General features: G+C 37.5%; 2 protein-coding genes, 1 long non-coding RNA gene and 1 pseudogene across 3 annotated transcripts; all 4 read left to right on the top strand.

Annotated features, from left to right (window-relative positions):
* The first annotated feature begins 44 nt into the window (after window positions 1–44).
* Window positions 45–10,255, top strand: LOC126805551 (probable mannitol dehydrogenase; annotated as a pseudogene).
* On the top strand, window positions 3,334–7,412 carry LOC126782106 (uncharacterized). The gene is made up of 7 exons (XR_007670737.1): window positions 3,334–3,618; window positions 3,981–4,010; window positions 4,566–4,813; window positions 4,971–5,027; window positions 5,527–5,599; window positions 6,818–6,873; window positions 7,337–7,412. It is a non-coding gene; the product is annotated as an uncharacterized LOC126782106 (long non-coding RNA).
* Window positions 10,256–11,245: 990 nt separating the features above from the next.
* On the top strand, window positions 11,246–15,137 carry LOC126805439 (uncharacterized). The gene is made up of 5 exons (XM_050532270.1): window positions 11,246–11,544; window positions 12,240–12,476; window positions 12,738–12,821; window positions 13,836–13,965; window positions 14,061–15,137. Exons 1-5 carry the CDS (start codon window positions 11,318–11,320, stop codon window positions 14,793–14,795), a joined length of 1,413 nt encoding a protein of 470 aa, XP_050388227.1. The 5' UTR covers window positions 11,246–11,317; the 3' UTR covers window positions 14,796–15,137.
* A 5,798-nt stretch (window positions 15,138–20,935) lies between these two features.
* LOC126805090 (uncharacterized) lies at window positions 20,936–24,815 on the top strand. Its single transcript, XM_050532194.1, has one exon. The coding sequence runs from the start codon at window positions 21,569–21,571 to the stop codon at window positions 24,461–24,463; it is 2,895 nt and encodes a 964-aa protein (XP_050388151.1). The 5' UTR covers window positions 20,936–21,568; the 3' UTR covers window positions 24,464–24,815.
* Window positions 24,816–25,091: the final 276 nt, after the last annotated feature.

The raw sequence follows: 25,091 nt of genomic DNA, 5'->3' as shown, positions 1-25,091 counted from the left end.
GTGTGAAGGTGTTGGGCACGTGCAAGTCAAAGAGACATCACTAGATGAAATTGATAAAAAAAAAAGGTTCGTCTTCCCTCTGTCTCTCTCTCTCTCATATGGATTTTTTTTCATATCTCTCTACAACTCTCTGTCTTCTCTATATATCTCTCTCTCATCTAGATTTTCCTGATATCTCTTCCCCATATTTCTGACACATATTAGATTGATTGATGTTATTCATCTTTAACCGCTTAACGAAATAAATAAGAAGATGAAACGACAAGAAGAGTCTCAAGACATTGATTGATGAAATAGAGGTAGAGAATGAATCACCCTTCTAATTTGGAAGTCAACGCTTACGCCGCGCTTCCAATTTGGAAGCCAACGCTTCCGTCGCGCTTCCAATTTGTAAGCCAACGCTTCCGCCGCGCTTCCAAACCCACCTTTTTAGGAATCGCGCTTCCGTCGCGCTTCCCCACGCTTCCGAGCGCTTCCGCTCCCGCTTCCGCTTCCGAAGCGGGAATCGGTCGTCCAACCAAGCTTCCGTGCTATGTAGGTTTGAAACCATGGGGTGGAGTGAGGGTTGGCCTATAAACAACATGCATCTACACTAAATTGACCTGGGTTAGCAGTGGGAGCCACCTAATCCGACTAAGAGTTTGGTTGATTCTCAGTCCATTAATTAGTCCGGAATAATCAAATTATGGGGCCCGCAATACAACCACGTGTAAAGCTTTTTAGTTGTGTCCAAAGGAAAGAAAAAAAATTTAGGTCTTTAATATATGCCATTATATTTGATCTAACAGATAACATTTAAAGATAACAATTATTAATTTGTTAACCTTATCAAAATTCATATAAATAATTCTAACTATAATTTTGTTAATATGTATTATTATAAATTACTTAACGTATTAATAAATAAATTTAAAATTCAAAATAAATAAAAATTTTATAATACAATATGAATAGTAATTAATCTTTGAATTAATCACGTGGGCGTATTGTCAAACATGTGACCAAGGATTGATTCGGGTGAATAGTAGATTAATCCGGACCAAGAATTAGTCCCATCCACCCAAAATAGGTGCCTTTGCTCTTAATGGCACCCTAGAGCTTATTATTCCAAATCAATATTACCATATAGGAATAAAAAAACATTTCAGCTTCAATGAGCATATCATCATGTTCATTTCCTATAAATATTTGATAATTGATACCATGATTACCATCATTTACAACTGATGCTGTTTTAATTTGTACCTAGAAAAATCAAGTGACCGAGCACGTACAAGGATCAATGGATCTCAGCAAATCCAATTATATATCTAGCTGGAATATCATCTTTTACACACGTACAACTAGTACATCCATGATCTTGGAGCAATATATATATACAGTCCGTCTCTACTACGGACGTCCAGATGGTCCGCATTTTGCGGATTCAGCGATTTTGGCCACCGGCGACGCGCAATGACGGTGCCGACCAGTACAGCCACACTCCCCTCCTCCCGGCGCTCCTATCTGTGGCGGCTAGAGCTACATCACCGGCCTACGGCGGTCGTAATCTCGAGATTTCAAGATTTCGGCTGCTGTATGCCGGTGCTACAACTTCAACCGGCACAGACATGAGCGCCAGGAGGAAGAGAGTGTGGTTGTGCTGGTCGGCGTCGTCGTTGGGCGTCGCCGGTGGCCGGAATTGCCGAATCCACACGATACGGACTGTCCGGACGTCCGCAAATCTCCAAAAATGTGAACATCAGCAATTCCGGTGACCGGCGAAACGCAACGACGGCATGGATGGTGTCGGCCATACTCCTCCCCTCTCGACGCTCCTTTCTGTGCCGGCCGGAGCTCTAACGTTGGCCTACTGCGGCCGGAATCTATAAATTTCTAGAAATTTGACAGAAACTTGAAATTTCCAAATTTCGGCCAACACAGACTTGAGTCCTGGTGGAGGGAGCACGACCGACACCATTCACGCCGTCGTTGCGCATCGTCTGTCGTCGGAACGGACAAATCTGCACTGTGCAGACGTCCGCTCCTGATCCTATATATATATATATATAGTCTAATATAGCCTAACCGATCCATACATATCTCTCTCTCATTTTACAAACTACTTTCACTTGATCTCAAGCTATATCGCTCATAATACTGATAGTGTGGATTCACCTTTGAAAAGAAATGGTTGAAGCAATTACATCAGAAGTAGTGCAGGGAGTGATAGCTTATGGCTGGGCTGCTAGAGACTCCTCATGAATTCTGTCTCCCTTCCACTCCACCAGCAAGTGCGGGAGCGAGAAAATATTAGTACCCAACAATAAAAATGAAGTAATACATCGAGTAAAGACATATTAAGTGTGAGTAATTGTTATGGTGAAATGATTACGACAATGAAGGTAACAATGAAAGAGGTAGTTGATTGAGACTTGAATGACAATCATAATTCAGTCATTTGTAATGACTAATGAATGCTCGGTGTGAAACCGACAAATAAGGAGACATGAGTGTTGTAACCAACCGTAGAATGAATGAGCATTGATGGAAAACAAACATAAGTGCACATCAATGTCTCAATTAATGGTGATCAAAAAAACTATTTAGTGACAAAAGAAGAGCTCCACTATATAAAAAAAAGGGATAGACAAGAGGTAAGAGAACTTATTCTGATTATTTGAATTGAGAACATCTAAGATAAATACTGACTTTAGCATCAGAGGGTTTTCTACAAGTACCCTCCCCTCCCCTCTTGCCAAAAGACGATTGTTCAAATCGAGCGAAGAGCAAGACAAACGATGATCCACGTCAGTTCCCGTCCGCGAGTACTAAATTTGGTAACACAAACGCCTACTAGGGATTTTTCGTAACAGGAGGTATGTATATATTTATGCATTTACTTATGATCTCGTATCTCGATCATCTTCCTCTCTAGTTAGCTAGGCCCCTCTTCGACTCGATCTACTGGTGTACGTTGTTGTTTGGTTTTAAATCTTATGCCATCAATTGTGCATGCAGGGCTACTGGTAAGAACGATATCAGCATGAAGATACTCTATTGTGGTATCTGCCACTCAGACCTTCATTTTTCTCAGAACGAAGTTGGAGAGAGCATCTATCCGCTCGTCCCGGGGTACGTAATGTAGGTAGTAGTAATTTGCATATATTTCCCTACTATTAAGGGTGGGTGTAATTTACTGTTCACTTGAGGTACTGTTCACATGAGGTTCTGGGTCGGGTGTATTTGTTGGGCCTCGCGGGTATTTTGTGTGGCTTCATGGATATGGCTTATTTGTGTGACAATTGTTTAGCTTCGGTAGAAAGACGAGAGGCGTCGTGTGTGATTGTTTTGATAACCGAAAGCTTTAGCGGGGAGGGAGAGAGAGGGAGAGAGAGAACTGAGAGAGGTGGAGGGAGATAACCGAGCGAATTCGTTTGTTCCTGAATCAAATTTTTGGCTTGAAGCTGCTCCCTACCCATCGAAGTTCTTCTTGGGGAAGAAAGCAATTGCAGAGATCTCTCTTATGGTCTCCATTCTGCCGTGGATAGAGAAGGAGAGAAAACAAGGTAGATGAGGAGCTAAATAGCCCAATCGATATCGGACAAGTTGATCGACGCTAAGAGTATTTTCTACAAAGTAAGTCCTCTCTCTCTCTCTCTCTCTCTCTCTCTCTCTCTCTCTTAAAATACCCTATCAGAGTAAAAATGAGAGTTCAATACTAAGAGATTGAGCTGCTTTTTTTGGGTTTGTTGTTTTGCGATTTTGTTTGGTTGATTAGTGGTTATGGATGATGTTTATTTGGCTGATTTTTTTGAGTGCGTTTGTGACCATTTAAAGGTATAAGTGGGCGGGGTGTTTGAACTCTTGATTCATTTATGAGCTAGGTTTGTTGCTTTTGATTTTTTTTGATTTTTTACATTCCTATTTGATTGTTCATCTGTTTTGTTTTTGGTTTACTGATTGATTTACCAATTAAAAGTCATTTTTCCTATCTGCAGGTTTGGTTTGTTAGGCTGTGATGTGATCAGGTAGTTTATCTCTTGGTGTTTGTATATACCTCGGTTCTACTTTTGTAAAGTATTTTTTTGTTGATATGGGAGAGACTATTTTGGACCTGTTGCTTGCATCTGATATTGTTTTGACTTAGTATTTTAATGGATATGTGTTTTTGGTATTGTTCGTCTTACCCTTTTATTCTGAATATAATGCAATTTGACATTTAGTTATCCTTCGTGTTAGTGTGTGGGGTGTGATGTTCGTGAGTGATATATAAATGCATGTTATCAGGCATGGTCATTCATTCATTTCCTTCTTTGCTACGAACTTTAGATGATAGTGGTTTAAAACATCTATAGACTGTTTATTGTTTTCTCTTTTTTGTACCCGAAAGTAACAAAAGCAAAATAATAAAACGTGAAGAGAAATTTGGGTTGTAATGAAACGTGGATCGAGGGTATAAAGAAAGTGTATCGTGGGATTGATGTGTGTCTGCAATTCTATGGTTGTTTGATTTCTGCATTTTGTTTTGTTCCTTTTTTATATTGTTTATTCTAACTTAAATTATTTATTGGTACTGGCTGTAGGCATAATAGAGTTTTTGTGTCGTCCAGTTGTGAAAGTATTGCGAGCAGAGCGAAGTCCTAGACAAGGGTGTTGCGAGTTTTTGTTTTTATTCGTGCTTTTCTCGGTGGTTTTGTTTTCGACTGGGTTTGTGTGATTTGGCTTCTCTCTTTGTCAGTTCAGTTCTTTCTCTCAAAACAGAGACTGAGAAGGAGAGAGAGGGAGGGTCGGGTAGATCGTTATTCTATTAGGAGCTTAGTTTATGAGACGCGTAAGTGTTCCTCTCTTCTTCATCTTTTTTAAATTTGGGATTTTGTGGTGGTTTTTTCTGGGTAATCTTGATTTTATGAGCTTCATTCTTTTCTGAGATTGATTTTTTTTTTCTGGGTTTTATTCTTCTCTATAATGGACTGTGTTCTTTGTTCCAGGAGAAGAACAAAAAAAGTTTTCAGTCGATTTTGGCATGAAGTTTTCGGCAAAAGAAGGTAAGCAATGGGGTTTATTTATATGATGATATAGAATATATTCGAGTGCTTGAGTGTAGGCTTTGGTAATCAATTATGTGTGTGTTCTTAGGAAATTCACTTTTTTTTTCAGCTTTGATTCTGGTATTGATTATTCGAATGTATATATATAACACCTTTTGAGTATTATATCTTTCTGAAAAATAGTTCAACTTGAGAAAGTAAAGTTGAGAGTGAGGAGAAAGAGAACTGAGAGAATTGAGAGAATTTGGAGGTCTGGAGTCGTAAATTAATCTATTAGCATAGTTGCAGTTCACTTTTTCAGTTTCCATTTCTTCATAAAATCAGTTCTAGATTTTCAGTTACAGTTCAAGGCACCATGTGGTTCTATTCTTTGGTTTAGCAGGTCTGTCTTTTTATTATGTTTGTATATTTTTTGGGTTTTTGCGTTTTAAATTTTGATATTGAGTTTTTAAATTCCATTTCTGGGTTTTGATACATTTTATGTCTTTGCTATCAGGGTTAGTAGCAGAATCAGTGGCACAATGAAATTGTAGACTAATGACCTATTGTGAAGGTCATTAGATGCAATTGTAGGTTCAACTACTTTTGCTCTCTTTTTTTAATGTTTTTTTAATTTTATTTTATACTATACTATGAATTTTTTGTTCTCTTCAGCTTCAAATAAATATAAAGAACCTGGAATATTGTAATGGTGCATTACATTATGACCAACTGAGTTCAGTTGATCAATTAACTAAGACAAAGCATCATCTAATGTTGCACTCGAAATTATTGCAATTTTCCTATGGATTGTGCTGAGGCTGTCTGAACTTATGTAAAGTCTGGAAAAAAAAAAACTCATGAAATTTGGTCATTAAAGTGCACGTTAATTGTGGAACTGTAGTTGGTTCAAAAACTTGGTAAGAATCTAAGTTTCATTTTATGTCTGTTGATTGTTTAACCTTCTTCAATAGATTTGGTTATCGCAACAACATATGTTTAGATGCTTTCTATGTTGTGAGGATCCAGTTGTTAAAAAAGATGAGGATGCTTTCTTTGTCAATTCATACATACTGTAGACTGTTGAATACAATTAAAATGTAATTGACATGGTTATTTGGGTGTTACATCATTGACATTGGTTTAAAATAGATACAAGTTGAGATGATCAGTCTAATATCATAACCATGTCATATGAATTGGTGAGGGGTGATAAGATAAACTCACTTGAAAATAATGAACTACCTGAGTTTGAGTTTATGTAAGAGAACATCAATGTGGTCAACTTTTTTACAGTAAGTAAGGATATTTGCTTCTTCAATGAACGATCCTTCTTTCCTTTTCAAGTACTATGTCATAATTTAGGCAACTGATCATATTATCTTTGTTAATAAAGAATGCAGTGGCCAGTGAGTAAACTTTCACAGGTTCAGAAAATATTGATATATTGACATTAGATGATTAATGTTCTTATTTAACTGCATTTCTTCGCACATTGAGTAGACAGTGACAATTATATGAGCTTTGTTGGAAAAAAACATAAGAAGACATAACTATGGGCAATTAATTGGCAAATGACTGAATGTATTCATCCTCTTGCCCAAGTTTTTTTTTTTGTTCAGTTTGTGAGATTGATCAACAATACTTAGTTTTTCTGCATCATTTGCATGTTGTCTTGTTTTTCTGCATCATTTGCATGTTGTCTTGGTTCAACCGAATAAGAGGATTGCTCATTCATGCCTTCTTTTCTTCTAAATTGGATTTTAATTTTAGTGCTCTTTTTTTCAGGGGTTTTTTTTGCTCTTAAGGTGGGAAGAAAGTTGAAGGGTAACCAGAAGAAGCTAGGAAGATGAACTAAAACTTGGTATGCTTTGCTTTTCTCTATTGGTAATCTCAGGTTGTGTTAAAACCTACACACTCTAATGCATATGAGGATTTAGATTACTCTAATGGTTTTTTTTATTTCGTGTTTTCTTTATTCTGTTAATTTATTTATTTTTCCAGGCTTTAGTTTTTTCTCATTAATTGAAGAGTTGAAACTTAATTTAGCTATTGGGTAATCTTTGTTTCTGATCTTACATAAAGTAATATATCTACTTTCCATTTACAACATCACTCTGAGGTACAAAGGTTGGCCTCAAAATTGATTATGATTTTTTTTTTGGGGGGAAGTTCTTCCAGTATATTTATTTGATCAATTTGCAGTTATCCTATTCGTTGCTTCTAAATAAAACTTTTGAGGATCTTCATCTTTGCATTAATCAGAGATCCTAATTTCAAGCCGCATGTTTATTCATTTAACAATAATTTGTTTCCATTTCTTACAGGTTTAGAAAGGTAACCAACTGATATATGCTGCATTTGTTGCCAATATATATTTATCACCAATCTTTCTGTATTATGTGAGTGCCACCCATATATGTTGTTTTCTTTTTGCTCTACATCTCACGTTTACTCTTATTTTCTGATTTCTTTATTGATGATTTCTTTTTTGCATATTGTTGTTTTTGATAAATTCACCACTATTATCACGATTAAGTAGGTATGATAACAAATAAAACTCAAATCTAATGGCATTTGCTCATTTCTTTGTCCACCTAAATGAAGTGTTTGGTTATCAAACGAAATGGATATCATTAACCTTTCACAATATTAGTTTCTTCACCGCTGTTTAATTCTTTTTTCTTCAGGTTCTTTGTATCATTATTATATTCTCTTTTTACAGTATCAGTTAGTAATTGCATGTTTGATTTCTCTGAATTTTTCATTTGTTTTATTTTACAGGAAATAAAGGAGCATGTTCAAACTTAGAATGAAGGTTCAGTTGATTTAACTAAACTTGGGTAAGTTAATGCTCAGTACTTGAGATTCGTGTATTGTTATATTATTTATGTTTTACTGTAACGGTTGAATTGATTTTGTTCCAGAATTTGTGATTTAGAAAGGTAAGATTTACATTCGAAGATTATTTATGTCTAATTTAGCTCAATTAATATTCTTTCTTTCGCTCAGGTTCGGAACAAAAGAAATTCAGCAATAATTAGAGATATGAGAGCGCCTTAGTTTAACTTCATATTAAGATGTCATCCGCCAATGGTGTGGAGATCAAGAAAGAGAGAGACTAAAAGAAAGCGGGGGTGAAACATTAGATGAATTTATATTTTGACATCATATTTTTGAGGAATTACAGTTCATGTTCATATTGCATATATCTAATTAGAGATGTTACTCCATCGTTTACAATACAAACATTAGGGAATGAAGGTCTCATCTTTTACGATTATTATATATTGCATTGATATAACATCTAATTAGAATAGTATTTCGTAAATTATCATTTACTCATCATATATTAAATGCCAATGCAAAAGCCAATTGAAATATACTTCACAGTTCACATAAGCAAAAGCCAGCGCAAAGCGCGGCCACCCCACTAGTAGTCATTGATTACTCAGTAAAACATTACCATGTATAAATATCAAATAGTACTGTATATACTTCACCATTATTTTGTAGACATGAGATTGTCGGGCAAGTGACCGAAGTCGGGAGCAACGTCACAAAATTTAAAGGAGGAGACTTCGTCAGAGTAGGTTCCATGGTGGGTTCATGTGGCTCGTGCGGTAACTGTGCACGAGACTTGGAAAATTACTGCCCTGAAATGGTATGGACCTTCGCCTGTCCCAACCATGACGGATCGATAACTTACGGTGGATTCTTCGACAAAATCGTAGTCGAGAACTATATTTCACAGGATATGCTACCGTAATACCACGTGACAATACTTAGTGGTCGTCATTACCCGTTATATTTTGACACATGCATTTATTACACCAAAATTATAATATAACATATTTTTATTATTTGTGAAATGACTTTTCATGGGTATTAATGATTTTAAACTAGGATTTCAGGTTTAAAGTTTAGAGTTTAGTGTGTAGAGTTTAGGTTTTAATGGTTTATGATGCAGAGTTTAGGGTTTATGGTGTATGGGTTTAGGTTTTAGGGTTTAGGGTATTAGAGTGTATGGTGTAGGGTTTCTTTTTAAAACCCAAAATAGTCTTTAACAAAATAGCGTAAATATAATTTTTTTAATTAATTTATGCATGTCAAATTGTGATTGGAAATAAAAACCACTAGGCATTCTCATGTAAAACTACGGTAGCACCGAAAATTTCTCATTTCGCGGTTCGAATCGAGATAACTTGCCATTAGAGGGTGTTGCACCTATGCTTTGTGGTGGCATTACGGTGTACAGCCCTATGATTCACTTCGGACTACTTGAGCATGGTAAGCACTTGGAGTGGTAGGGCTTGGGGGACTCAGTCATATGTCAGTGAAGTTTGCCAAGGCTATTGGAGCAAAAGTGACTGTGATAAGTACATCTCTAAACAAGAAGAAGGAAGCAATGGAACAACTTGGTGTTGACCACTTTCTGATCAGTAACAACCAAGAAGAAATGCAGGTAAATGAAACACTACAATGCACTATATGAATATGGTTAATTAATAATTACCGATAAATCTATCTTACATTTTATATTGTCCGACTGAATATGATTGTCAAAAAGCTTATATCATAATATGAATACATTACATGCATGTAACAGGCTGCCATGGGTACAATGGACGGTATCATCGACACAGTTTCAGCTCCACATCCTCTTTCATCATTGGTCGACTTGTTAACGACGGAAGGAAAGCTAATCGTGGTGGGTGTTCCCCTCCAACCTACTGAACCGCCGGTGTTTCCTTTGATCAGGGGTGAGTACGTGGATTTCATCCTTTTATTTTGCTTGGATGAGAGAACTATTACTCTAAAATAGCAAAAGCACAATTTTATTTAACTTCCGAATTTCAATAGGGAGGAAGTCCATTGCTGGGAATGCTGGGAGTTCAACTGGAGGAATGAAAGAGACTCAAGAGATGCTAAATTTTGCTGCAAAGCATAATGTCACAGCCGATGTTGAAGTCATTCCTATGGATTTGTGAACACTGCTTTTGAACGAGTTGCCGAGGCAGATGTCAAGTACCGCTTTGTCATCGATGTCGCTAGCAGCTTGAATTCTCCATAATGAGTTCCGATTTTCCAGTTAATTCACTTGTAGGTATTGTTTGGTTTTAAGTTTAGTGATGAAGAATACGAAGCAAATAAGGACTTTGGATTAACATCGTAATTTGTTAATCATTGTCCATGTACATGTATGACACGTTTACTTACTCGGAATAGAATTAATATGGAATAGGAATCGGAAGGAATGAGAGACGGAATGGAATAATATGGAGGAATAGGAAAGAAACTAGTTACGATTGTTGTTGTTTACTTGTAATAAGGAATCGGAATTAAATTTAAGTTAATTACCAAAATACACTTTTACAAATAGGAAAAAACTTTCTCTTTAGTGTTTCCTTTACAACACTTGATCAAAATATGTATTTAAGTAGGTCATTTTGTACCTATGGCTAATTAAGTAGAGGTTTATTAAGGTCATTTTGTACCTATGGCTAACCAAACACAACTAATATAAGTAGATGGGTAAGGATATTTTTGGAAGAAATGTTCATTCCCTCTCATTCCCACCTCCCCCCTTGGTATTACAATTCCATGACATTTCCGGAATCGGAATGAATTTTGGAGGTGGGTCCCACCACGAATTCCATTCCTCTTGGCAAGTAAACGCCGGAATGTAATTGATTCCAGCGAAATACAACTCCATTTCAAGTAAGTAAACATGCCAGTAATAGGTGAGTGACACGATTCATGAGTGTCATTGTGTCAATGTACAATGCAAGAATTATTAATTCCTTGATTATTCACTTAATAGCTTAAATATTACTTAACTTAATAAGACGTAATTTGTATCATGTTTATCATCGTAATGATTTGAATAAAATTTTTCTAAAATATAGTCTTTAAAATTATCCGAATAGTAACATCTTACGACCCACATAAGTTATTTAAATGAACAACACGAATCGTATAATTTTTCCTTTGTAATATATTTTTTCCTAAATTAGCTAGACAAATTAGAATACTCCAAAAACTATAAATGGAAAAAATTCAAATAACGTAGATGAGGGAAGATTTTGAAAATTATCCCAAATGAAGAAGCACTAAAAAGGAAGTGGCAGAGCGGTGCATGCCACATTGCCGCTAAACCCACCTATTATTAATTTATTACCAATCCCAACTCCATTTTGGGCTCCAAAGAAGACCGTTGAGGTGTTGGGAACACACAAAGATCCTATTTACTTGTGGAGTCAGAGTGAGATAGAGAAGAAGACACCAGTGAGTAGTGAGTGAGTTCAATGATGATGAACACGACTCAGACTCAGACCCAGACCAAGTCTCAGTACGAGATTTCAAGAGATGAAAGAATCAAAGCAAACCTTGAACGAATGCAGAAGCTCGGCCTTGCTGACATCTCACTCGAGCTCAAGTCTCACTTTCAAGCCAAGAACAGCTTCTCCAAAACGACGCCGTCTCCTAGAGTCTCTCCTATTCGGAAACCCGGACCCATTCGCCGATCTTCTAGGTGATATCATCATACCCTCTTTGAACTTGTCTGTAAATTTTGAGAAAGATGCGATCTTTAGTTCAATAACTACTGAGTTCTGTGAAAAGCTGGAATCTTTAAGCAAATGTGTGAGTGGTTTTGGTGGGTTTTGGCTGTTTTTGACTATGAAATGGTTCATGGGTTTAGGACTTTAGAGTCTTTATATGATCTGCGAGTTGTTCACTTTTTTTGTGGTGAAAATGCAATCTTTTTATAATGAAACATTATACTTTTTTTTTGTAGAATTGAAATCTTTAAAGGACTGGGTGTCTGATGATTCTAATGGATTCAGTCTGTTTTTGACTGTGAATGCTTTGTGGGTTTTGAAAAGAAGCATTAATCTTTACTGGGTCTGTACTACTCTGGTGGGTTTAAACCTTTTGTGCGACTCTTGAGAAAATGCAATTTCAGAGCTAAACAGTGACTTTTATATTAAGTCAAAATCGTTAAGCAACTTGGTGTTTGATTCTGATGGTTTTGGACTGTGTATGACTCTGAAATGGCTGGCCTGTGTAACTCTGGTGTGTTTTAAATTGTATCTGATAGATATAGTGACCAAGAATACACCAGTTGAGTATCTGGAGAATGTGGACTAGGTTGTCAAGTACTTGCATCTTTTAATTATGATTCGGCTGACTTCAATTTAATCTCTTAAATGTGGTTTGTGGGTTCAGATTGCAGAATTCGACTCCGGTGAGCTACACGGAAACAGGTCCAAAGAAGAAGGGTGAGTGTAAGGAAATGGGTAGTATTATGCTGGAGGAGGGTGCAAGACCGGAGATTTACACAGAAGAACATGAAAAGCTGTTGGGTCACACTGAAAAGAGCTGGACTCTATTTGTGGACGGGTGTGGGAATGATGGAAAGCGAATTTATGACTCAGTTAGAGGAAAGACTTGTCATCAGTGCAGGTTGGTTACCCTTTAGAATGTTAAGCTTAACAAATTTTGAATGACAAAGTTTGAAGTTCCGTTTATTGCTATGGATTGGGTCCCAGCAGCAACATTTCCTCATACAACTAGTGTTCTTGTTTTTGTGTTTGTTAAGTACGTTCATATATTAGAAGGTAACAATCTGGAGTTTTTGCCAGAGAATTCTGGAACTAGGTGTTATTGTATTGGTATTTCTTGGTTTATTTTCATATTGACAAGGATTGAAATGCTGTGTTACAGACAGAAGACTCTGGGACATCGTACTCAATGCAGCCAATGCAACAAGATCCATGGACAGTTCTGTGGAGACTGTTTGTACATGAGGTAAATTCGACTCTTGAAACTTTGTTCCTGCTTTTAAATTTTGTCAAAATTTTTATGATGTTGTCACTACTTTCAGTTATATAAAATTCCCTGCCTCCTCTCTTAAGCACATGCTTGATGCTTTGATATTGAAAACTTTATTAGGTACCAATTGACCCATCTAGGTTGGTATAGATAAATCTCCATTTATATTTGTTCTAAATGCATAATAATCTTTGGCCATCGCAGCCATATATATATATATATAGATTATACAAACCTTATTTGCCGTCCTCCGATTTACGTATCATACAAACTGTATGAAGCTTAAGCTTCAGTTTGCAAGATTGACTTCAGTTTAACAAACTCATCATAACATATGATTAAGCAATTTTTCCAGTGAAGAAGCCAAATTATTATCAAACTTCAAAGGAATCTTAGATGCCATATGATATACAACTGTATGAAGCTTAAGCTTCAGTTTGTAAGATGGACTTCAGTTTATCAAACTCGTCATAACATATTGTTAAGCATTTTTTCCAGTAAAGAAGCCAAATTAAGAACTTTTGAACATATTCATATTTTACTAATTGCCTTCTCCATATGCAACCTTTTATGTGTATCAAATGGCATCTATGATTCCTTTTAAGTTTTCTAGAAACTATGATTCCTGAACTATCAAACTCCAAAGACAGTCAAGTTTTGCCATTGAATCCCTGATAGTCATTCTTAAATGGTACTATAAAACCAGTGATAACATGTTGACATATTAATTTGTCATTTACCACTCTTGAAAAATTAAGTTTGATTATTCACAGAATTTCGTTAAAGTTTCACTCATCTGGTAAAAAGTATATCATGAGTGTTTTACATTCTACACATATGGCTTGTGAAATAAATCAAATAATTGAGAATCATAGCACTATGCTTCACGCTGCAGTGTTGCAGCCTTCGAGTTTCCTAATTGCTATATTTGCATTCTGAAAGTTGTTAATCCAATGCTTATACTTTTTACTTGTATCCCTGCTGAAGCAGATATGGGGAGCATGTACTTGAGGCCATTGAGGATCCAAAGTGGATTTGCCCCGTGTGTCGTGGAATTTGCAACTGTAGTTTCTGTCGGACAGCAAAAGGGTGGCCTCCCACTGGCCTTCTCTACAGAAAGGTTGCTTATAAAATCATGCCTCGGTTTCTTTTTTTATTTTTGTTAATTTTTCCTCTTGCATATGGAGCTGTGATTTATCATATGTACTTCACCAGATACTACAACTAGGCTTCAAATCAGTTGCACACTATCTCATTCAAACCCGACGTGCAGACCCAAGTTTAGTGCAAACTCCAGAGACTCCTGAGCAAGTTTCTGCAAGAAAGTCACTGCCTGTACAAGATATGGATGAAGAAAATGTCAAGGCTGATCATAATGACCTTGGACCATTAACACCTCTAGGTGAACAGAAAGGAGACAATGAGATGAAGAGAAAAAAGAGGACATTGTCCTTCCCTGAGATTGACCACATGGTTGGTGACAGCCTTGGATTGCCAAAGCTTCAGTCTGGGAGCAGCACTGATGATCATAAAGAAAATGAAGAGATTAAAGTGGATAGTGTGGATCTCAATCCTGGTGATGGTACCAATGGATTAGAAACTACCTCAAAGTCCAAAAAGAAGCGAGCTCGGGTTAATGAACCAACTGCTGATAGTATTGGTGGAAGATTAAGGCAGAGACGTCAGAAAGAAGCTGAGCCAGATGGTGATTCTTCGGAGACAAAAGAGAAAATCCCAGATGCTAACAATATCTTGTCAGAGAAGGAAATCAAAGAAGAAACCAGTGTGCTGTTTGCTGATAATAAAGATGGTGATGATAGCAATACCTTATCGAAAGGAAGTTCAAAGCTCAAGAAAAAGCTTATTCATGTGGCTGAACCAAGTGCAGACAGTGTTGCTGGAAGACTGAGGCTGAGGCGCAAGGCAGTTAGGCTTCTGCAAGCATCTTAACTCAGGGGTCTGAGTGTTTTGAAAAGCACCATGAAGGTGAGATGAGCAAGGATGTAGTTCACAGTAGTTTTAGCTGATGTTGCAGGAAACCATGTTTTTGTGCATGTAACTTGTGTTTTCCAAACATTCTGAATTTTGTCCAAGTTCCATGATGTCCTTAGTGAAATTGTAGGACATGATATCTGACACTAGTGGTGATAATGAGCATTTACCATATGGTGGTAAATTTCGCTCCTTATTCGTTGAATTTCTTGGATGCATCAAATGAGTTCACAGTAGTTTTAGCTGATGTTGCAGGAAACCATGTTTTTGTGCATGTAACTTGTGTGTTTTCCAAACATTCTGAATTTTGTCCAAGTTCCATGATGTCCTTAGTGAAATTGTAGGACATGGTATCTGACACTAGTGGTGATAATGAGCATTTACCATATGGTGGTAAATTTCGCTCCTTATTCGTTGAATTTCTTGGATGCATCAAATGAGATTATTGCATCAAACCACAGTATATTCTTCCAATACGTTTTGCTTTCATAGATATGTTGTGTTAATCTTTGATCTCAGGTGGTCCAGACGCCTTTCACAGTGATTATACAATCGACATCTCGTTGACATCCCAAGCAAGAAGTTCCATTCTATTTGGCCCAACTTCTTCAAAATCATGACAATTGAGTTTCAGCATGGTTTAGCTAACATAATCTGCCCTGTATATACCGTTAGCTTTATAGCAATCTTGCTAACCATCTTAGCCACACTGTACCAATACTACATCATAAAATGATTGTCTGGTGCTACCTACAGTATGATTACAGTTTTTGCATTGCCGCATTTCATGTGGTGAGCAAAGATTGTTTCCACAATTCCACAAGAAGAATGATAGCTAGATGTGAACTTAAATCAATACTATACCAAATCTGGCTAGACAAAAACTCTCTAAATTACCCCATCATGTGTATAATGGACTCTCGTTGATCGTGATATCTATTCTACACTCTACAGACATGATTGTAAATTTCCTAATGCAAGTGCGCACGTTTCCCTCATCCACACAAACCCAAAATGAATTCCCAGAATGTGAACTAGCTAGTGAAGTCATTTCTATGATTCCATGAACGATGATGATTGCTTATAAAAAGACTAACAAAGACAAACCTTTCTAGGCCATTAAGTACAAAACCACTCAAGTAAAAACTTGAAGAGAATCCAATATCTGAGAAAAGCCAGAAAACCTCCCACGTAGAAAGGAGAAAGCATTGACAACACAAAAGAGATCATACTTTACTCTCATTGCTACTAACTAAAGGACCCTTTCAGCTTAGCTAATCCACACTTTTTAAAGCAAAGTTGGTGCATGTTCTTGTGCTTTGAGGCACATCATTCTTCATTTACCTAGCTAGTAGTTGGACATGGATTGGATGCCATTACAACTTTTCTCCTTGTCGATCGTAGCAAAGCAAAGCCAAGCATGCACAAACAAAAGCCTACAGCCTCGAGGCTTAGCGATTCCTTCTGGGGTTTCATGTGTCATTTTTCTTCTAATTATTTGTCGTTTGCTCATGGAATAATCCATGCATATCTTGGTCTCAAAGCTAGGGTTCTTTTCAGGCAGTCCACCCTCGTGATTTGACAAAAAGGTTTAATTGTTTGGTCATTCTCAAAGCCTTGTTGGTCAACCCACACATTGCATTAGCAAGTGTTCTTATGCAGCTGGCTTCAAATGTAATAGCAATATAGCATTCCATTCCAACCATGAATGTCCAAGAATTTGCCTTGAATTGAAAGATATCTAGCCACGTTTCATTTTAATAGAACCTTCACATAGTCAGTGCAGACTTTCGATTTGTATCATTCTGAGGACAGTTGCTTGTGACAAATGTTATGCTTTGGCAAAAGCCGAATATTAATCTACAAATAATGAGTGTATATCACCACAAGATGATGAATTAATATAATTCAGATGAATTATAAACCATAATGCATTTGACTTTGTAGGATGATAGGGGCATGATTTATCATGCATGTTTCTAGAATTTGCATGTCTACACGACCTTTCAGAAACGGATCCCGTTAACAATATGAGGAGACTATTATTGGTAAGGGCAGTATTGATAGAGATCGACGAGGATGATTAAGAACTAATAAGGCCAAAATCATATACTTATAAGAAGCAAGATTGACCATGCACTATCATCCAGCCTCTTGAATTCTTGGATTAGTAGACTTGAAAGTTTCTTTGTTTTCTACCTCAATTGGTTTCTTTTAACTTTAGTTAATAGTCAATGCATGATATATTAGTCCAAATTCGAGGAAGAAAAACAAAATGAAGGCATATATATTGGCCCTTGTTGAGTAGATTAATATTGAGTGTGGCTTCACTATTGCCTACGGTTTAGCTTAAAAACGTAAAGAATATTTTAAGTCGTTCTGACTTCTGCTGTCACTCAATCCTTCTGCTAAACCGACGTACAATCGCTTATATGATTCTTTTTTTGGATACAAAAAAATGTCGGTGAGAGTTTGGTTACGCTATACCACCAACGCCAGGGCATACCTACAACCTCAATTCGGAAGAACTTACGACAGACACGTACTTGTCCCACAACCCTCAAATATAGATTTCCGCAGAGAATTTACAGATCGCGAGCCAACAAGACCTCTTGGTAATGGAGATCGAACATGTGTGAGTGATATACCTTAAGTCCGTCCTTGCCAACTAAGTCAAATCTCGTTGGCTCGCTTATATGATTTTAACTAACGTAAAGTAGAAGTCTGTCTGATAAATATGATCGGTAATCAATGATTTAACAATTTAAACAACCGGTGGAAGTGTGGAACCACTGCATGATCAAAGGAAACGAGCTAGCTAAAGAAGAAGGATAAATGATCACGTCCAAAAAAAACAAAAAAGGATAAGCGACGCCCCTGTAAAAAGTACAAGCCTATATAATTCTGACAAGATCGGCATTAATCTTTGTTACCAGTACTTGTATTCGTATGAGTCTATGACTACTTAATATCTTATAATTCTCAACCCCAAAATCAATAAATTTCCTGCTCTTCGCATCAAAGCTGTTTCCCTGCATCATCATCTGGTTCAAAACTCTCCCATCATAATAAACCCTGACCTTACGATTCAAAAAATAAAAAAAACCCTGACCTTTAAACTTTAAAGTTTAAACTTAAAACCACAATGATCCCATTTTTAAAGTATCATCAATATATAGCATTGATGTGTAGCAAACATTCTCTACTTAAACCTTCTATTCAACATTCATCAAGAACGTTGGACCATCGAACTCGAGAAAGAGTTTGTGACCACGTCATAATTAATATTGGCATATCTGTAATTATAAACATTAACAAAGATCTGATTAGATTGACACCTCTTAAATACATTTTCTTTAGCTGATGAGGGGAGAGAAAGTCTTTTATGCAAGGTCAGCAAGGATAAGTTAGATAATAAAGTAACAAGACAACGAAAGGTTTAATAATTAGATGTGTTTTTTTTATTAACTGAAACAATGTGTGCTATTGTGCTAGACCGATAAATTATTCTAGATCAAGTTAACATCCATTTAAAAAAAGAACAAGCAATTAAGTACTCTTGCTAATTTTTTATGAAGTAATTTAGTACTAGTTCTTTTAAATTTGTTTGATCGATATGATAGTTGACTAAGATGTCATCTTGTGGTAGTGGACATATATATATATATATATATGCTTATTTAGCTTGTAATTTGATTGGAGAATATGCTAATCATCTTGCTAAAAGGAGACAATTTGCAAACAACTTGATCCCATTCATTTTCCAAGAATTCCTTTGCATGCAAGATGGACTTCCATCCCAAACAACCAAACAAAGATGGACATATACAGTACCTATTATTTCCAAATTGGAAGACACAACTTTTTTAATGTTTTGAGACTTATGTGAAGGGTTTCTATTTGCACCTCCAAAATTACTAGGTGTACTTCTATTGTTGTATACACCTCCTAATTACTTTTAGTTGTTTAGAAAAACTAAACACACCTCCTATTATTTACACTAATACCCTCTTCACTAATCTTGGATTTTGGGCAGTTGGGTTGGACAAACTCCTATTTCATGTGACATCACTCCTTTGTGATGAATACAATCCTAATATAGTGAGACTCCTACCTCACCAAACCCATCTCTTCGTCCCTTCCACTAAAGAACCCCCCTCCCTCTTCCTAACTAAAGCTGAACGCGAGAAGCTTTCCCATTCGCCCTACAACGCCGCCGAGAAGAACACAAAAAATAGAAACGCCGCCACCAGTAGCTCCTCAATCTCCGCCCCTCCTCCGATTTTATCCCCACTAACTCAATCATTCTGACCGCAATAGGAACCACATTTGCGATCGATACCCCCAAAGCGATTGAGATTGCGATTAGGATAGGGACTAGGAGTGTGGAACGACCGGCGCAACCACCACTGTGACAACCGTGAGCAGGGGCGGATCTAGCCTATTTTTGGGGTGACTCAAGCATCCTCAAGCTCAAGACAAGGAAACAAAAACTAGGTTTTAAATCTTTTGATTTTGGGATTCTCCTAAGCCAAACATCTTTAACTAACTAACGCTACTCATTTGTTTCTCTTTTAAACTTTATTGTTTTTCCTCAATAGCGTGTCCTCAGTCAAGTATTTCTTATTCTAGAATGCTAGTTAGGTTAATTACTCGCTAGTACGTTGCTTATTTATTCAAATGTGTATTTGTGTTAGATTTTGATTATGTACGTCGTTTTATCTAATATATATGAGTATTCTTTTTCAATGGTTATAGGTGTATATTAGACTAAAATAACAAATTTGAGTCAAAACTAAAGTGTTAAAAAAATTGCTTCATGGTTTCAATGAAATATCTCATCTATTTTGATTTTAATTAGTAAAATTCTATGGTTCCGTTGAAAATCTCCACTATCTTTTTATAGTTAAGTTCAAGCATCCCCAATGATCAAATCATAGATCCGCCACTGACCGTGAGAGGGAGCGTGAGTGTTCAAGGCCAGAGAGTGGGTCCGGTAGCACATGATATTATCACAGTGACAGTCATGGTTCTTGAGTTCATTAGCTGAAAAGGTCTAAATTTGATATTACTGCCCCAAAATTTCATTCCTTGGTTGATCAAGTCATGCTGGTTCATTAGCTTCTAATGGTGGTGTCGCGATGGTGCTGACTGATAGTATTGTTAGTTAAAGCTAAACCATTGTCCTTGTATGTCTTTTTACATAAGTTAACAAAGTCAAATACATATAGAAAAATAATTGAGGTATAGATAGCAGTTCTAGAGGTGCAAATAGAACTCCCCGTGAAAGCGCAAGTCTCTTTAAAATGGAAGATCAATAAGTGACCTATGGATGAATCAATCCAGAAGAAGCCATCATTTTTCTTCATTGGGGAGAAAACCACAGTGATTTCAGTTCAACTACAGTTTAATGTATTAAGAAATAAATGTTGTAGCATAACAATTAATTACTAAAGATATATCAGAATTAACATACGGATATAACGTAATGAACATAACTCGATCAGTTGAGAAAAAAACATACAGGAAATTTAAGTTCTAGATATGTCAAACACTTAAACTTACTCAAATGATTTTATAGTTTGTAGAATAATACATTTATGACCACGACCGGATATCACATATAGATATGATGACTCATTAAGCAGTCGATGATCTCTTACAAACTTCTTCTATGTAAATCTACATAAACTGCACCTCATACAGATCTGAATTGTAGGATTTTTTTGGTTCCCATGTTCGAGATGAGAGCGGATTAATTCTGAGAGCTTAATTTGTGACTAGAGAAATCAAAACCAGTAGGAGCTGCATAGTTGGACAGAAATCAGCTTTTATGCAAAGCAGCAGATTATTTGACTTTGAAGCCGTGACCAATGGAGCAAAATGGCCTGTGCGGGTCCTCCCACCGATACAGCAAAAACCAACCTGATAATTCAGCAACCAAAAACATTTACGAAACATAAATCATAAATAAAAAACATCTTTTTTTACGTTTGGTTTTTGCGAAAGTCAATGTTCTTTCTCTCTGTTTGTTTAGAGAGAGAGAGAGAGAGAGAGAGAGAGAGAGAGAGAGACTATAGATTAGAGTCAAAGCCCAAAACCAGTTGTGCTGCTGCTTTGGATTCACTGAGAATCAGAATCAGAGAGAAAGAGAAGAGTGAATTAGAGCTGAGTTGGGTTTTTTTGCTTTAGTGTAATCATTGAGCTCCAATTTGTGTGTGTGTACAGAGTTCATTCTTCATTTAAGGAAATTCCCACATTGTTTGGTTCTTCAATATCTTTCCCTTTCTTCAAGTGGGATCTGAGTTTTGACCACTCCCATTTTTCTCTCTCAGTCTTTCTTTTTGGGGGTCTTGATTCCCCTTTTTTGGGTTTTGTAGAAATTGGGTTTCTTTCATTGAGCGAAACTGTGGGTGGGTTTTGACCTCTGAATTGTTCCAATGCTTCAGTGAGATTAGGGGGTTTGATTTGCTGGTTTTTTTTTTCTTTGAGGATTAAGTTTCTTCCTTTGTGGCTCAATTTGATCATTGAAGCCTAAAGTTTGTTCCTTTATCACTTTGAACTGGAATTCAGAGTTGGGTTTGTTTGATCTTTAGGTTTTGAAGCTCAAATTGGGTTTGTGTATGGTTGATGGGATAGAACCCCAAATCAGTTGTGGTGTTTTTCTGTGACCCAGTTCATCCCTTTCTGGGTTTTTCGACTAGGATTGAATTCAAGCTCAAAAGGGTTTCATGCATTTTTCAATATGGAGGCCTCTATATCAGTGTGCTGCTCTGCTTATGGACAAGAAGAGCAGCTCCAGCAGCAGCAGGAGCAGCAAGAAGAAGAGAGATGGCTCAGATTCAAGCCTTGACATCAGGAAATCGACATCAATTCTCCGAAAACTTCAGGAGAACAAACTCAGGGAAGCTTTGGAGGAGGCATCAGAAGATGGATCATTGTTTAAGTCCCAGGACATTGAAGCTGAGGCCAATCAGGATGAGGGTCTTGGCCGGTCCAGATCACTTGCTAGGCTCCATGCCCAGAGAGAGTTCCTGAGAGCTACTGCTCTTGCTGCTGAGCGGTATTTCGAGTCTGATGATGACATCCCCGAGGTTGAAGAAGCGCTGTCGAAGTTCCTGACTATGTACCCAAAGTACAAGTCTTCGGAGAAGATTGATCAGCTGAGGCTGGATGAGTACTCGCATTTATCTCCAAAGGTATGCCTAGACTACTGTGGATTTGGTCTTTTTTCGTACCTTCAGACATTGCACTATTGGGAATCATCTACATTTAGCTTGTCTGAGATTACTGCAAATTTGAATAATCATGCTTTGTATGGTGGTGCTGAGAAAGGAACTGTTGAACATGATATAAAGACCAGGATTATGGATTATTTGAACATTCCTGAGAATGAGTATGGTCTTGTGTTTACTGTGAGTAGAGGGTCTGCGTTTAAATTGTTGGCTGAGTCTTACCCTTTTCATACAAACAAGAGGTTGTTAACCATGTTTGATTACGAGAGCCAATCCGTGAATTGGATGGCTCAGAGTGCCAGAGAGAAAGGTGCAAAGGTGTACAGTGCCTGGTTTAAGTGGCCAACTTTGAAACTCTGCTCTACTGATTTGAGGAAGCAGATTTCAAGCAAGAAGAAGAGGAAAAAGGATTCCGCAACTGGTCTGTTTGTGTTTCCGGTTCAGTCAAGAGTTACCGGGTCCAAGTATTCTTACCAGTGGATGGCACTGGCACAGCAGAACAATTGGCATGTCATGCTTGATGCTGGGTCGTTGGGTCCCAAAGACATGGATTCACTTGGGTTGTCCTTGTTCAGGCCTGATTTTATTGTCACATCATTTTACAGGGTTTTTGGGTTTGATCCCACCGGATTTGGGTGCCTTTTGATTAAGAAATCTGTAATAGGATGCCTTCAAAGTCACTCAGGGTCTACTGGTTCTGGTATGGTGAAAATTACCCCTGAATACCCTATGTATTTGAGTGATTCTGTAGATGATCTGGAAAAGTTGGTTGGGACTGAAGATGATGTTCTAGCTGGGGATGCTGAAAAAAGTTCTGATATTCGCCAGGGATCTCAGATGCCTGCCTTCTCTGGTGCATACACCTCTGCTCAGGTGAGGGACGTTTTCGAGACTGAGATGGATCATGATAACAGCTCTGTCATAGATGTAACAAGTACCACCATATTTGAAGAAGCAGAGAGTATGTCAGTAGGGGAGATGATGAAGAGCCCTGTTTTCAGTGAAGATGAGTCATCAGATAATTCCCCTTGGATTGATTTGGGTCAGAGCCCAATGGGTTCCGACAATGGAAGCCAGATTTACAAACAGAAGATTGCCTCTCCTTTGCCTCCTTTTTGGTTTCTTGGCCGGAAGAATCATAAGCAACTTTCCTCAAAACCTTCTTCTAAGATCTATGGCAGCCCCATCTATGATGACAAAGAGATAAACTCCGTTACACATGATGACTCCCATGTGCTGTCATTTGATGCTGCTGTCCTATCAGTTTCTATGGAGTTGGACTCTGTGAAGGAGGTCCCTGAAGAAGAACAATTTGCAGAGACAAGCTCAGTGACACAAAATGGGAAATGTGGTTCTGGTCATGATAAAGAGATCCAGGAAGAATGTGGCAGCAGTAATTCATTGCCTAATGGGACAGTGTCTAACTCTACAATGAATGGTTTTTGTCACAACGATTCAACTCCAACTTCTCGGCATCATAGACTAGAGAATGGATCAACCACTGGAAGTTGTGCAGAGTTACGGGAGAGTGCCATCAGAAGAGAAACTGAAGGTGAGTTTAGGTTGTTAGGGAGAAGAGAGGGGAGTAGATTCACTAATGATAGACTTTTTGGTGTGGAAGAGAATGAGTCTTCAAACAGGGGCAGAAGGGTGTCCTTTAGCATAGAAGATAACCATAAAGATCAGTCGAGCCACATTTTTGAGACTGGAGAGATATCTGCGACTAGTCTGGAAGATGAAGACTACACCAGTGATGGGGAATATGCTGATGGGCAAGACTGGGACAGGAGGGAACCTGAGATAACATGTCGGCATATTGATCATGTTAATATGTTGGGCCTCAACAAAACCACCTCTCGACTACGATTTTTGATCAATTGGCTTGTGACCTCACTACTGCAATTAAGGTTGCCTGGTTCTGATGGAGACAACAGAAGAACTCTGGTACACATATATGGCCCAAAGATAAAGTACGAGAGGGGTGCAGCTGTTGCTTTCAATTTGAGAGACCGAAATAGAGGGCTAATCAACCCAGAAGTTGTTCAGAAGCTGGCAGAAAAAGAAGGCATCTCTCTTGGCATTGGTTTTCTCAATCACATAAGAATCCTAGATACCCCAAGACAGCAACATGGTGCTGTGCATCTGCAAGATACAACCCTGTGCAGGCCAATGGAAAATGGCAGAAAGGATAAAAAAGGCGGGTTTGTGCGAGTTGAGGTTGTAACAGCTTCTCTGGGTTTCCTCACCAACTTTGAGGATGTTTATAAGTTATGGGCTTTTGTGGCGAAGTTTCTAAATCCAGCCTTTATCAGAGAGGGTGGACTACCTACTGTTGAAGAGGAATCTGAGATAAAATCTGATACATCTGTCACTGATTCTGTTCCAATCTGAGAATTCTTTTTATTTAATTTGAAGTGGATAATTATTTGGAGGTCTTGCGGGGACGTATGTGCAGATGGATTCAAAGCCAAAACGACGGAGAGTGTTTTGATGTTTGGATTCTTTTGTTCTTGTTCGAAAGACTCAGGTGGATGAATTTGTTGATTCATGTTTACTATAGCTCTGTATTTTCCTTTTTCACCTTTTATGTTCTTGTAGAGTGTCTAGAAATTTGTATCATCTTGACAAATGGTAGAACATAAGCAGAATTCTGATTGGAACGATTCCTATAACACGCATTCTGCTCTGGCAAATTACATGTAGCTCATTTCTTGTAATTAAAATTCAGAAGTTTTTGTCTTTTCATACTGTCTCCTCAAGATGCATGAATAAATTTGCAACCTGGAGAGCCCCAGAGGAAAAATATGTTCTGGTAATGACAGGAGTCTGATATAGACAGAATAATATGCTAGTCCTCACGTGTCAAACTACAAAAAGGAGGAGCAATTAAAGATGGTATGATTTGAATGTATAAAATCCCTTTTCTTGTAATGGGAATCATGAAAGGGGCAATACTCATCAGCTTTTGAATGTTTCATGCATCAATGTGCTTTTCTTTTGGTTTCTGGTTGTATATTTT

The sequence above is a fragment of the Argentina anserina genome, chromosome 1 (assembly GCF_933775445.1).
Source record: "Argentina anserina chromosome 1, drPotAnse1.1, whole genome shotgun sequence".
NCBI lineage: Eukaryota > Viridiplantae > Streptophyta > Magnoliopsida > Rosales > Rosaceae > Argentina > Argentina anserina.
Note: the sequence above shows the minus strand (reverse complement) of the source record. Positions and strands in the feature narration are given on the sequence as shown.

Bases quoted from the DNA above. Each gene is read 5' to 3' on its own strand.
- LOC126805439 (XM_050532270.1), top strand. From the start codon at position 11,318: ATGATGATGAACACGACTCAGACTCAGACCCAGACCAAGTCTCAGTAC. The intron at 12,477-12,737 runs GTTGGTTACCCT...GCTGTGTTACAG, and splicing joins AAGACTTGTCATCAGTGCAG to ACAGAAGACTCTGGGACATC. The intron at 13,966-14,060 runs GTTGCTTATAAA...GTACTTCACCAG, and splicing joins CTGGCCTTCTCTACAGAAAG to ATACTACAACTAGGCTTCAA.
- LOC126805090 (XM_050532194.1), top strand. From the start codon at position 21,569: ATGCATTTTTCAATATGGAGGCCTCTATATCAGTGTGCTGCTCTGCTT.